The following is a 15,089-nucleotide window of genomic DNA, read 5'->3' as shown; positions in this document are numbered from 1 at the left end:
TGAATGCTTGTATCTACTCCACTCTGACTCTTATCTCTGTACATAAGTAAAACGGCGCCATTGTAGGCTGTTTGTGGCAATGCGTGAATGAGTCGTACCGCGAATGCGTTAATTACCATAAATATTTTCAAGTTATTACTTTAAAAATAATAATTACCGCCCGTTAACGCGATAAATTTGACAGCCCTACATTTAACTAAACAAAATAAATGCATTCATTTAGGATGAAATGCATAACTGATGCTACAACAATCTAACGATATACTGGTAAGCGGGGTGGCCAACTAATTTATAGGGGTGGCCGTGGCCACCCCTGGCCACCCCCTGGTGGCGCCACTGCGAATGCAGAAATCGCAGACATCAAGGAGTGGTCAAGATTTTCTTTTTCATTTAGTTACCTTTTTAAATGTTTTCTTCCCCCCAAGTTTTCTTTGTTTGGATCGATTATCATCTAACATATCGGAAAACATGCGACAGAAACAAAAAAATACAATTAAGCGATAGTTAAGAGGTAGATATCCGTGACTTTTTTACAGACACCATTTTTTTCATTGTGACATAATTTGTTTAAAAGTTTAAAATATGCGTGTGAATAATTTTTTAAAGTCATTTTTGTTGTTGTTTTTTTGTTAGAAATCAATTAATGATTCTAAGCTAAAAATGACAGACATTTTGAATAATAGATAATATTAATTACCTTCGTTTTATGGCTGGGTTGAAACAAAAGCGGTTGCGCGACGTCTGTAAATGGGGGTTTTCAGGGTAAAACGGTCAAATTAAAAATAGTTCGGGGGCTAAATGCGCCATGAATCTGCTATGGCAGCATATAAACATATTCTTCTATCAAACACAACTGTTGTTTTGGCTTATAATACAGCAGTTTCTTTTAACGGGGAGTGCAAGAGCAGAAACTGCTTTTGCAGTCTTGTCTGTGTTTTCCGCCAAATTAAAATTTTGAATCCCGCGCCGTGAAAATTAGGTACTCCCGGCTCCAGTATCAGGTTTAGGATGAATGCGAATGTGACGTCACCCGGGTCAGCGTTTCACAATACAGTATTGCTTTATAGCATGCAGATGGACTGCGAAAATGAGTGACTTCCGGCAACAGTCTCGAGTTGAGAAAGAGGGCGCTGTGACGTGTATGGAGGAAGGAGTCCTCTTCACTATACAGCTGTACTGTTGTATAAGAAGGACTGATTCAGCTGATTTTGCGGATTAATACGTTTATTTTTCGCATCACGCCAGCCAAACGGCTGCAGAAAAATCTTGCTCTACGAGGGAGAGGTGTGTACGCCTTTTTGGGGTTTCAAAAGGTTCCCATTCACCGGTGGATATTGGCCAAAACAAGCCCTATTGCTGTGGGACCATGGGACTGACGAAGAAGTGAGTAAACATCGTGTTTTGTATTATGTCAAATACTGGGATCATTTTAATATGTAGGAGGCTTGCATTTTGTGGCTGACATGCATGCAGGGCGGCTATTTTTTGGCACAACACCGGCGGCTTGTCGCACATCCACCCGCCCGGAGAGCACCATATTCGGCTTATTGTGCTCATGTGCCCGGTGTTCTGTCAAATTTTCTGACCGATCAGAAATTGCAACTTTGAGTTAAAAATAGCCGCGAATACAGCGATTACAAAGTAAACACTACAAACTTTCTTTAAATAAAGGACTACTTACGTTTGATCATGGATTGAAATGCAAATGTTCAGCGGTCATTGTCCAGCTGCTTCCTCGGCGAGCTCTCCTGTCCGTATTACCAGGGGAACGAGCTGTAAATTGCTCTCCGCCGGGCGGTTTGCCGATCGGCGAAGACAATCGACAACCCAGTTGTCATGTGAAAAAATCCGGGCTAGTTATGTGTGATTTTCCGCTTCGAAGACTTTGAAACATCACTGGGTTCGGGTTAGCGTGTCGGCTAGCCGTCACGCCTCTTGGTTTGTTTACATTCTCCGGAGCCGGGGAAGCGAAATGACATAAACCCAATATAGGTGGCATAAAATATCGTTCGGGAGGTGCGACAGTAAAGGTGAAGTCGACAGTTTTGACGATTATGGAGCAATTTTGCCATGTCGTCTTGAATAAATGCATTTTTATTATTTCATATTCCATTTAGCAAAAGGCTGTTATTTGTCATGACCATGCCATTAATTTAGCTATTGGGGAAAAATACTTGGATAAAAAAGAATATCCTGTAAAAATATTGGAGTAGAGAGACTGAAACATTGACATTTTGCAGCTCTCTTCGTCACGTTTTCCTCGTTGTGAATAATTCCCACTTAATGGGCTGCATACTAAATCAGATGAAATCGTGACTCCGCTGACGTCATCCACCTGTTGGGGACGCTAGAGCCCTATAATGGTAGGCGTGGCTTCCGGCAGATTAAAAAACTAATTTCTCGTCATCTGCGCTTTTCTAAATTGTTGTATATAGTCGAATCGTCTCAAAATATGATTCTAATTCACATAATAATCCTATTTAAGACTTTTTTTGTCGTGTTGTACGCACTTTAAAGGCTTATAACAGAAACCTTTTTTTTTTTTTTTTTTAAACCTTAAACTAAGACTATTATGAATATGATTTGTGGTTACTTTAAATATACAATAAGTAGTCCTCTTTTTTTAGTGGTTAAATTGACAGTGAACTTAAAACTTCAAGCAGCATTGAATAATGTGATGCCTCTCTCTCCTTTATTTACAGTATATATTTTAACTGCTCTGCCAAACTGCTGCTTGATAAAAAATGAGTTCACTGCCCCCATACAGTGCATATATTTTAAACATTTATTTGCCTGTTGTCAGTCCCCCATGAGAGTACCTGCTTGCTGAGTGCGCCCTCTGGTGGGTAGAGATCGGGGGCCGTCACCGGCCGCGTTGAAGGCAGCCAGGCTGATCATGTAGGTGGTGTAGCCTGTTAGGTTCTTCAGTTTAACCCCCAGCTCGGGCAGAAACAGCGTGCGCAGGCGCTCTGTTTCATTCTGCAGCTGAAACTCCCAGAAGTAAATCTGCGGATAAAAAAAAAAAAAAAAATTCAGGGGTTTTCTAGAGTTAAAGTGATCCTCTAACTTAAATCCATGTAGGCTCTAATAAACCACAATTGTTCTCTTGCATACCTGTTAAGTTTCACGATTTGGTCGGGAGACTCCCGATTTTGACCCCAATGCTCACGCCTCACGATTAGAAAGCCAAATCTCCCGATTTTCCAAAAATGTCATTTTTTTAAATTTTTTTAACGTTTTTGTTTCTCACCGTTTTGTAACGATACCATTCGGCCCGATTCGGAAAGTGACCAACAACGAATAGCCTGGCCGTCTCCGACTTCCCTGCCCTCCCTCCCCTTCAGAGCTGGAAAAGCCCAACCAAACATCTGACAGGGAGGGAAGAGGCGAAGCACCACCGACTTCCCAAGATGCTGGCACTAATAAACCGGCTTTTAGACTGGTTCAAGTCTTTATTTAGAGGCGAAGCACCACCGACTTCCCAAGATGCTGGCACTAATAAACCGGCTTTTAGACTGGTTCAAGTCTTTATTTTGGAAGGAAGAGATGGAGCTGACCCTGGTCGGCCTCCAGTATTCGGGAAAAACGACGTTCGTCAACGTAATTGCCGTAAGTCTTACCTGCCAGCGATAGCTAACTAGCCTGATTCTAATAGCATTAGAGCTAATGATGGGAGAAGTCGCTGCTTTACTCTGTGTTTTCGTGGATCAAACATCATGGAATATTAAACCACTGCGGTCCTACCCCCACAATATATGAATTTAAGTGAGAAAGCGTATCGTTACTTACTTGAAGTTTAATCATTTAGATTCGCTATTATGCTAAAGCTAAAGTGTATACTATACACTTTATTACATTATATCATTATTACTGTGCTGAAACAAAAAATATAAAGTTTCAATTCTAGGTTACAATTCAATTAAAAAACTGCCATAACAAAGATACTTTTAAAAACAAATATTAACTTTCTAAATGATGTTATTAATGTTTTTAATCTTGCTGATTTAGTCTGACGAAACCCTAATTGGAGTGATGGTTGATGAGATGAAGAGGCTGCTGAGGAAGCTGATGTCCAAATTTGTGCAAATGGATGTGATCAGGAAAGCTGAGGATATCCTAGATGTTGATTACAGGAACAAGGAGAACTGGCATGACACAGGCAACATAGCAGTATCACATGATGCCAGACAATACATGGAGCAAGTTGAAGACTATCTCTGATGCCACCAAAAAGAGGTTCTTTGACAGTGTAGTTAATTTTTACACAAGTGTTGTGACCAAAATGAACTTGAAAAAATAATGGTTGCATTTTGTCTTAGCGATTGTCGCGCGTGCGCGCGTCATCGGGGTTGGCAAACAGAAATCTCCCTATTTGCAATTTCTACAACTTAACAGGTATGCTCTTGTACTAAAATATGTTGTTAAAAACACATAAAATGTGAAATCAATGGCAATATTTTATAATATTTAGTCCATATTTTGAACGTTAGTTGGCGCCATGGTTTGCGGGCTCGCAGTGATGACGTCATTGGGGTCTTTCCAAATGTGTAGCGTGTTCAACAATTGCTTATTGCTGCCTAAACTCGCGAAGTAAAATGCTACGATGTGCTGCTTTTGGATGCAATTTCCAGTCAAATGGAAACAAGGGGAGTGAAGTGAGTGGTCAAGGTGGAATTATTTAGTGAATAAATGTGCATAAGTGGAAGCTTCTCCCCCTTTGTGGTCCCTGTATGCACGTATCCTACCCACCACGCGTTACAACTGGCGCCCGAACATTTTTTCTGGATCCTCAATCAAGTCAGGGATCCGTCTATTTTCTGGATCTGACTGTCCCACCGCGTCTGCAATATTGGTTTCGGATCTGTCCTTTTTTTTTTTATTCGTCGGTCCCACAGTGGCTTTTCAGATCAGTCTATTTTGTGGAATCGACGGCCTGATCACGACTGCGACATTGCCATGGGATCAGTCTAATTCCTGGATCTCCGAGTGAGTAAAAAACACGGATTTGGATTACTATTGCTGTCTTTTTTGTTGACTATTCTTTGTGGGAGTTTTCCCCAAATCATACTAAATAATTAAAGCACTATGGCACACTACTGTGACGACAGTGACTCTGTCGTGGACCTTACAACAATGTTGGAGTTCGTCAGGGAACGCGTGTTTGCGTACCGCTGAGCTCCCGAGTGAAGAGTGGTCAAGGTGGAAATATTATTTTTTGTGAATAAATGTGAATAAGTGGAAGCTTCTCTCCTTTTTGGTACTTTTATACACGTATCCTAGCTACCACGCGTTACAATGTACAAGACATGGATTACACAAGGTGTGCTCTTTGGCCTGACACGACAGCTCTGGATGCTAACAATCTACATAATTATATTGGGATAAGTTTGAAAACGCAATATGTGTCAAGTTCAAAAATAGACCCTTAGGTAGACATTTGTAAAATTACCCAAAAATAAGGAGAGAAGACACTCAGTTTTCTTGGCCAAGGAGAGCAAAAGAGTGACTAGCCAGAGAAATGCTAGATTACGCTGTCTAGTCACCAAAATTGATCCAAAGAAAAACTTTCCTTGCTATTTTATTTAGGGGTTTGTCCTAATACAAAAAGGGTGCCGCCCAGAGGGAGGGGGGAGCAAGCTGGAGACACCCATGTGATATTGTTTGGCTATGTGAGCATGTAGGTGGAACTAACTAAGTACACGTATGTAAGCAAAGGCACACGTAAACAACGGTCAAAATGACCCAGACACTTCAGTTATGCAACGCTGCGGCCATGGAAGATGTCCTCGAATGGAAAATTGTCCTCGAAGGTCTAGACGAAAGTCCAGACGCCAGGTGCTGAAGATGTCTCGGAAGGTCTAGTTACGCAATGATGCGGCCATGAAGCAAGGCAGCTGTCAGCCCGACCCTTTTTACTCTTTGTAACACTTAAACATTATACTACAACTTAGTATAGCAAGCAATAATCATTTACTGGTTATATCAATAAGAGAAAAATATGGCACTATGTAATATTTATGGTATATATGAGCGCAAGCAAATATTCAATCAATCAAGCAAATATTTAATCAATCAACCCTCGATAATTACCTCAACAATATGCTTACCTTGAATATCTGCTAATAAAACCGGAGTTCCCAACAGTATACACTCTCGCTCCCAACAGCACTCTCTCGCCATTGAGACTCACTTGCAGCGAGTGCATCACCAGTTTTGCCCAACTTTTGTCTTATCAGGTATTTGCTTCACGCATTTTTCCCTGAAGCTCGTCTTGTGAACGACCGACAGTGCTGTTCTGCTCTTCACTTTTCAGATCTGGTTCAAATAGGAAGGGTAGAACTGACGACATGTTGGGAAAGCTAATGAGTGACAGGCTGGAATTTCGCCAACGGGACCAGTGATGTCACGCACTGCGACGCAACAAGAATGGAGACCTATCACTTAAAATAATTTTACAAACTTTATTAAAACAAAAACATTAAGAGGGGTTTTAATATCAAATTATTATAACTCATACTAACATTTATCTTTTAAGAATTACTTGTCTTAAAAATAGAGGATCCCTTTAAGATTAGGGGAGTGACCACTCCCTCTCCCCAAGGTTAGGGTTTTCCCACCCCAGTTAACCCTTTAACACCGAACGTGTCGGCAGCGACGCGTTTACGCATATCGTCTTTGAAGCTTCGTCACGCTGTAATTACGTCACCCACGTGCCGCTGGTTGGTCTCATTTGAAAGTGCAGAAGTTGATGTACACACCCGTTTTTATTTGAGGTCAATCGACCAAGAAAAACGGGAGATAATGTCATTTGAGTTTTATAGTTTTATTCCACTCATAAATATGCATTAAAACGCTGCATGGACTATGTATCTATCGCCATATTTCCATCATTTCTTGTCCTTTTTCAAAACTGAAAGCAGCACAAAAGACTACGTATCCCAAGAGCCATTCTGATGTCAAGAAGGACGAACCGAATGTGATCATTTTTAATAAATTTCCGAACGAGGCACCAACTAATGAAAGGGAGGCATGCGACGCAAGCAACGACCGGTTGGTTTGAGCGAGCGACTTTGAAACGTGCAGAATGAATATAAAACTACATTTAGCGCAAGCTAATGCATTATTTCATTAACTCCAGGAAGAAGATGAGCCGTATTTGTTGTCTTTTTCTTTGCATGAGTCGGCGTCTCGGTGAATAGAAGTGACGGCAGCGAGCAAACGGCGAAAGAGTAGGCTGTGTGACGTTGTGTGTGACGCAGCTCCGTGACCTGTTCAAGCTTTATTGAGTACGCAAAAAAAAAAAAAAAAAAAAAAAACTTTATTGGGTCGCATGCCTGGAAATTTTGAATTGAACTGAACTACTTGTCAATATTTTTTAAAATACTTTTTTTCAAAGTTATATATTTTTTTTCTTTACTATAATCTTTTCAATTTTTATGTAGATGTGCGTTCAAGAAGCTTGTTTGCATGTAGGTATATACTTTTGAAAAGGTGATGGGTACAACACCTAACTTCACAAAGAGATATCCTCCAAACCCTTTTTGTGTTAGATGATATATATAATTTTTTTTCTCACTTTTTTGCACTGTATATAACCTGTTTTGACCATAGTATGTGTAAAGGCCAAAAACGCCTATGACCATACCTGCTGTTTGTGTTGAATTGTCAAACATAAAACTATTCAATCTATTCTATTTTTTTTCTATTGAATGTTTACCCTAACAAGTTGAATAAATATGATCAAGCTTCAAAACGGTTGGTCGAGCATGTTTGGTTGTCAGTGGGACGTCAACATTACAAATTTTGAAAAAAGGTTTTGGGATTTTTTTGTCTTTTGGGTCCAAAATGTGGATTAAAATTGGTCAGTGAAGAAAACAACAGTTTGGACATGAAGTTGTCCTGAAAAAAGGGACCCAACTTGGCCATTGTAAACAATTTTTTCTTTGAAATATAAAGGCAACATCAAATGCATGAAAATTCGGCCAAAATAGGCTTAGGTGTTAAATGGTTAATATTGTAAAAAGTGGAGATGATACCTTATAACCCTGTATGTCGCCATTTTGGGCATCCAGCGGCGGAGGCTCCCATGTGACGTCTAGTTGGGTGGCGGTGGATGACTGCACCACCACATTTTGAGGCGGCGCTGTAGGCACTACAACAAATGAATTAGTGGTCGTAATCAACTGCACTGGACATCTCGGCGTCAGTCGCAGCCGATAAAATGAAGACACACCTGCCTCGCCCACAAAGACCTCCTGCGGCGCACTGCTCGGACCCTCCCCCACCGCGTTGTACACGCTGAGTCGGATCTCGTAGCGCTTGTGTTTACTCAAATCTGCGAGAGAAGCCGAGATAAAAGAAGTCTAGAGAGACGCGATAGCGCCCGCGGCAAGACGACATCACACGCTGGTGGTGGGAACATATAAAGGCGGGCTGATGAAAGGACGGGGTTGTCGCGGGGACGGGATATGGATTTTTATATATTTTAAGGAGGGATGATTAAAAAGGGTGAAAACACTGGAAGATGACATGGCAGATTGGGAAGATTAAAGTCGTGTACATACATGAGAATCAACAACTGTGTGGGATGAGCTCTGTGGGCAATGGAAGACAGAGGCCCATAAATGGAGATTTAAAACTTACTGTCAAGTTCATACTGAGTGAGGAAGGATTCGCTCAAGTTCCTGATGCTATAAGGAGCTGCGGGAAGAAAGAGCGACATTAGGGAACACTGAATTAAATACGTGGATCTAAACATGTCGGACAACTTCATTGCTTGGATACAGTAGGACGCACACATTCCAATAATCAAATGGCTTTTTCCTGCCTCCTGATGATAGTCAGCAAAAAGCTACAGTCTCCAATGACTTATAACATTTTCGTTTGGTGTGAGCAGAGGTGGATAGAGTAGTTGTAAAACTTTTCTCAAGTAACAGTTGAATTACTTCAAAATAATATTACTCAAGTAAAAGTACTCATCCAAAAAATGTACTTGTAGTCCCTGGGATATGAACGAGTTCTTTTCCTAGGCTGGCGACATAACCCGAATTTTCACGTAAGTCAGAAAGAACCATTTAAGTACCCCCAAAATAACTATCCCAAGTCCCAAAGTATTGTATTTTGTTTAATGAGGGCGCCCTCTGGTGGCAGCGTTTGGTCTGGCTGAGCTGTTGCCTTGTCCAGTGGGGCAAATAAGTACTTAGTCAACCACTAATTGTGCAAGTTCTCTCACTTGAAAATATTAGAGAGGCCTGTAATTGTCAACATGTGTAAACCATAACTATAAGAGATAGAATGTGAAAAAAAACCCAACAGAAAATCACATTGTTTGATTTTTGAATAATTTATTTGCAAATCATGGTGGAAAATAAGTATTTGGTCAATACCAAACGTTCATCTCAGTACTTAGTTATGTACCCTTTGTTGGCAATAACAGGAACCAAACGTTTTCTGTAACTCTTCACAAGCTTTTCACACACTGTTGCTGGTATTTTGGCCCATTCCTCCATGCAGATCTCCTCTAGAGCAGTGATGTTTTGGGGCTGTCGTTGGGCAACACGGACTTTCAACTCTCTCCACAGATTTTCTATGGGGTTGAGATCTGGAGACTGGTAAGGCCACTCCAGGACCTTGAAATGCTTCTTACGAAGCCACTCCTTTGTTGCCCTGGCTGTGTGTTTGGGATCATTGTCAAGCTGGAAGACCCAGCCACGTCTCATCTTCAATGCCCTTGCTGATGGAAGGAGATTTTCACTCAAAATCTCTCGATACATGGCCCTATTCATTCTTTCCTTTACACAGATCAGTCGTCCTGGTCCCTTTGCAGAAAAACAGCCCCAACGCATGATGTTTCCACCCCCATGCTTCACAGTGGCTATGGTGTTCTTCGGATGCAATTCAGTATTAATACTCCTCCAAATGCGAGAATCTGTGTTTCTACCAAAAAGTTCTATTTTGGTTTCATCTGACCATAACACATTCTCCCAGTCCTCTTCTGGATCATCCAAATGCTCTCTAGCGAACCGCAGACAGGCCTGGACGTGTACTTTCTTCAGCAGGGGGACACGTCTGGCAGTGCAGGATTTGAGTCCCTGGCGGCGCATTGTGTTACTGATAGTAGCCTCTGTTACTGTGGTCCCAGCTCTCTATAGGTCATTCACTAGGTCCCCTCGTGTGGTTCTGGGATTTTTGCTCACCGTTCTTGTTATCATTTTGACGCCACGGGGTGAGATCTTGCATGGAGCCCCAGATCGAGGTAGATTATCAGTGGTGTTGTATATCTTCCATTTTCTAATATTTGCTCCCACAGTTGATTTCTTTACACCAAGTGTTTTACCTATTGCAGATTCAGTCATCCCAGCCTGGTGCAGGTCTACAATTTTGTGTCTGGTGTCCTTCGACAGCTCTTTGGTCTTGGCCATAGTGGAGTTTGGATTGTGACTGACTGAGCTTGTGGACAGGTGTCTTTTATACCGATAATGAGCTAAAACAGGTGCCATCAGTACAGGTAACAAGTGGAGCCTCGTTAGACCTCGTTAGAAGAAGTTACACCTCTTTGACAGCCAGAAATCTTGCTTGTTTGTAGGTGACCAAATACTTATTTTCCGCTCTAATTTGGAAATAAATTCTTTAAAAATCAAACAATGTGATTTTCTTTTTTTTTCACATTCTGTCTCTCATGGTTGAGGTTTACCCATGTTGACAATTACAGGCCTCTCTAATCTTTTCAAGTAGGAGAACTTGCACAATTGGTGGTTGACTAAATACTTATTTGCCCCACTGTATGACTAAGCAGACTCAGACGTCTGACAGGGTTAAAGGCATCGACTTCTCGATCAGTTGACGATACAGCTCCTACATACATTGCACCACGGCTTACCATAGGGGGTCGGGCAAGGTAGGGTGCCGTGGCAGCTTTCACTGCGATAAAGTGAAAGCTGCCACGTTCTAACACCGGATTTAGGTAGGAAACATGACTAACATTTTCATGGATACAAGCAAGCAGGATTCTCTTAAGAGTTATCTGGTCGAAGATTCAAGGTATATATTATATTAAATACCACCATGCATGCACTTTGAAATGTTGTGAAAATAATATAATGATAGGAAAGAATTAGCGTAACTTTAACTTGAAATATTTAGTCAAAATAAATGATAACTGCCCGTTTTTTTTTTTTGCTTTTAACCAATAATCTAGACTGTTTTATGCTCAAATTATTGCTGTCAAACTTATCGAGTTAACGGGCGGTGTAATTTTTTAAAATTAATCATGTTAAATATTTGACGCAATTAACGCATGCATGGAATGACCCGTTCATGTGTTGCCTCAAACAGTTTACAATAACGCCATTTTAGCACATCGTGAGCGAAAAGGCAGTGAAATGCGAGTGGACACAGGCGTTCATTGGACCGTGCCTTTCCTTGGCTTAGGCAACTCTTTCACAACAATTATAAGTATTGTGGCGAACAACGTGGGGAAGATTGACAGGAGACGATCTTTTTCTTAACACGCTTAATTGAACACAACGCAGAACATACTCCCGCTCAGCGACGTCAACAATGGCGAGTTGCTAGTTTATTTTTTGATTGAAAATTTTACAAATTTTATTAAAACGAAAACATGAAGAGGGGTTTTAATTAGGGCTGTCAAAATTATCGCGTTAACGGGCGTTAATTAATTTTTTAAAATTAATCACGTTAAAATATTTGACGCAATTAACGCAGATGCCCCGCTCAGACAGATTTAAATGACAGTACACAGTGAAACGCTCACTTGTTGCGTTTTATGGAGTTTTGCCGCTTGGGTGCGACTGATTTTATAGGCTTCAGCATCCATGAGCATTGTGAAAGTAATTATTGACATCAACAATGGCGGGCTACTAGTTTATTTTTTGATTGAAAATTTTACAAATTTTATTAAAACGAAAACAATAAGAGGGGTTTTAATATAAGATTTCTATAACTTGTACTAACATTTTTCTTTTAAGAACTACAAGTCTTTCTATCCATGGATCGCTTTAACAGAATGTTAATAATGTTAATGCCATCTTGTTGATTTATTGTTATAATAAACAAATAGTCCTTATGTACTACCTATGTTGAATGTATATATCCATCTTGTCTCTTATCTTTCCAATCCAACAATAATTTACAGAAAAATATGTCAAATTTTATAGATGGTTTGAATTGCGATTAATTGCGATTAATTAATTTTTAAGCTGTAATTAACTCGATTAAAAATTTTAATCGTTTGACAGCCCTAGTTTTAATATAAAATCACTATAACTTGTACTAACATTTATCTTTTAAGAACCACAAGTCTTTCTATCCATGGATTGCTTTAACAGAATGTTAATAATGTTAATGCCATCTTGTTGATTTATTGTTATAATAAACAAATACAGTACTTATGTACAGTATGTTGAATGTATATATCCGTCTTGTTTTATCTTTCCATTCCAACAATAATTTACAGAAAAATATGGCATATTTTAGAGATTAGGCCTGAATTGCGATTAATTACGATTCATTAATTTTTAAGCTGTGATCAACTCGATTAAAAATGTTAATCGTTTGATAGCCGTAGTTCATATCTATAGAAATTCTGGGATTTATGCATTTATTTAAAAGAATTTTCAACTTAAAAAGCTCTTTGTTTTGTAATGGCCGCTATGTTGGATTTTGTATCGATACACAGTAGCGTAACTTTACATTCAAATGATTAGGTACTTTTCGGCCCACTGCCCATTTATGGCAAAAAACTAGTCATTTACACCTTTCTGCCTCCATACAAAAAAAATCGTGTTTTATTTTATGTAACATTTCAATCTAAAAACGACGAGGGCTAGAGAGCCGGCAAGACGTGCTGAAGCAATAGTGACATCTGAATTCAATCTAAATAAGTTGTGAGTGTATATAGAAACATGCAAAGTTTGCTTTTGTTGTGTAAAAGTAAGCTGATTCTGCATGATTTCCTCAAGTATTAAGTTTCTGATGTGAAAATTGAGGGATTTATTAGCTGTTGAAAACTTCATACGTCAAAAAATGTGAAATACTGCTATTGATACTGATAATATTGGTGATCATCTCTGCATTTGGTGATTTTAGTGCATCTAGTGTAAAATCTGGGTAATTTATAGCCATTTAAAGTTTTGTTAGACTAATTAAAATAATTAATCAGGATTTTTTTTTCGGGAACGACTTTGAATGTTTTGATACCTCTGCTAATGGAGACTCATATATGCCTAAGTGAGGTGCCTGTTTTGGTTCTAGGTTGCTAGCGGCTTGGTTTTGAAAATATTTGAATTTTAAGTTTTTTAAAATAAGCCCCCCTACGGAGTGGCCCTGCACCCCGTTTCCCGTCAACTGACTGAAGTCTATGCTAAAGGATAGCCGCGCTCTGGTTTGGCCCACATGAGGCTGTAAGTTGTTTCGGCTAATATATGTTTGATGATGCATTTGTAATTAAGTTTAGAGCTCCAGTCTTTGGAGTTACGTGTGAGCGATTTGCTATGAGAATTGTAATACGTTAGCATTCGTAGCATTTAAGATAGCGGACTTTTGTTCGGCAAATTAGGATAATTTAATCGGCTAAATATACATGTTGATCAGACTAGATGAACATTTGAACACCAATTGTTTTGTGTCAAGGGTTTTATTGTTAAAATCCAGGTTGTTTTGAACATAAGTTCAATTCAATTCATTTCAATTCAATTTTATTTGTATAGCCCTTAATCACAACAGAAGTCTCAAAGGGCTTTACAGAGGCAATACGATACACAATTAGAAATGAAGCAACAAAGTGTAAGTCTATGTGTACATATGTGTTTTACAGCTTTCCAAATTGTCAAAAGTCAACGAAGTAAAAAGCTTCCAAAAGCACAATTGTTTGCTGTCTGTAAAGCTGAACAACTTCACGTTTAGTGAGGACATAACACGTCATATTAACTCATTTTCTCCCAAAAACGTATACGTTCTATTTTTAATTGTTTCAGTGTCACAGAGACATATTTATACATCTCTGGGTCCTGATTCAACTGAGCTCCAAAGCACAAAGCTGAAAATCCATTTTAAAGCAATAAAACTGGCCACTGGAGGGCAGTAGCGCATTTGGTAAGACCCGCAACCCGATTCAACAACAACGAACGGCCGGGCCGCACGGTTGGAGTGCTGGCGGATTGATGCCAGGCGGCGGACGACCGAGCAGAACAACCGAGAGTACGCCCGGGATGCCAGGCACTGGACGACCGAGCAGAACGACCGCGACCACCAGTGCAGCGGGTTCGCCGAGCATCTCTCATCTTTATGAGAGAGGCAACGATGAGGGAAAAGTTTAACTGGCTGACGCGGTGACAGTAGCATCATCTCGGCGACAACAGCGTCATCTTTCAGTTATGTGTAAATAAATTGTTACTTTGCTATCAAAAGCTCTATTTGTCGTGTCCTTTATGATATTTTGTAAAAGGAAAACATTATTCAGATGTTTGGGATGTAACTAAAACAAAAAATAGCTGTGTTATAGTCAAAGTTATGTTTAAAATGTATGCTTTCACAGAAAGCTCAATTTCTCTATTTTTTCATCAGAAATTGGAAAATTGCTCAAACTAAGCTATTTTCTAATGCTGATTTCTAAAGAATGGAAAAATATATGAACTTACTTTTTAACCAGCTGAAAGAAGAGAGTCTAATCTTTCTTTTGGTGGGTTCCATGTTTATATAGCAATAGAACAGAATTTTCTGTGTACCTTGCAAAATCAGTCAAAATCCAGTAAAACGGCCAGGAGCGAAGGGCCTTGCTCTGGTGAAAATGGCTGGAAGTCAATGAGTTAATAAAGTGAAGTAAAAAATAAAATACAGTGAGATACAATAAGAAACTGTTTATGCGACAAAAATAACGACTGGAGACAAAATGGCAGACGATTTTCCGGCGTCATGAATACGAAATCGTGTAAATCGAGTACGTCGTAACCCGGGGACTACCTGTATAGGAAAGACATTTACATTACAAAGGCATTTTTCGGCCACTAGGGAGGGGCACTACCTCGCCTGCCTCCCCTCAATCTCCTCGTATGGTTAAAACCAGACTAATG

General features: G+C 39.8%; 1 protein-coding gene across 2 annotated transcripts in view; it reads right to left on the bottom strand.

Annotated features, from left to right (window-relative positions):
• Window positions 1-15,089, bottom strand: part of sdk2a (sidekick cell adhesion molecule 2a) — a 438,915-nt gene that overhangs the window by 52,565 nt on the left and 371,261 nt on the right. For both annotated transcript variants that reach the window (XM_057817593.1, XM_057817594.1), the window contains exons 35-38: window positions 8,644-8,700; window positions 8,234-8,335; window positions 8,037-8,152; window positions 2,820-3,006 (exon numbers count right to left, since the gene is read on the bottom strand). In XM_057817593.1, coding sequence (XP_057673576.1) covers window positions 2,820-3,006; window positions 8,037-8,152; window positions 8,234-8,335; window positions 8,644-8,700 — 462 coding nt within the window. The remainder of the gene's footprint in view (window positions 1-2,819; window positions 3,007-8,036; window positions 8,153-8,233; window positions 8,336-8,643; window positions 8,701-15,089) is intronic.

This window comes from Corythoichthys intestinalis, chromosome 16 (assembly GCF_030265065.1).
Source record: "Corythoichthys intestinalis isolate RoL2023-P3 chromosome 16, ASM3026506v1, whole genome shotgun sequence".
Taxonomy (NCBI): domain Eukaryota; kingdom Metazoa; phylum Chordata; class Actinopteri; order Syngnathiformes; family Syngnathidae; genus Corythoichthys; species Corythoichthys intestinalis.
This window is presented reverse-complemented; position numbering and strand designations above follow the sequence as displayed.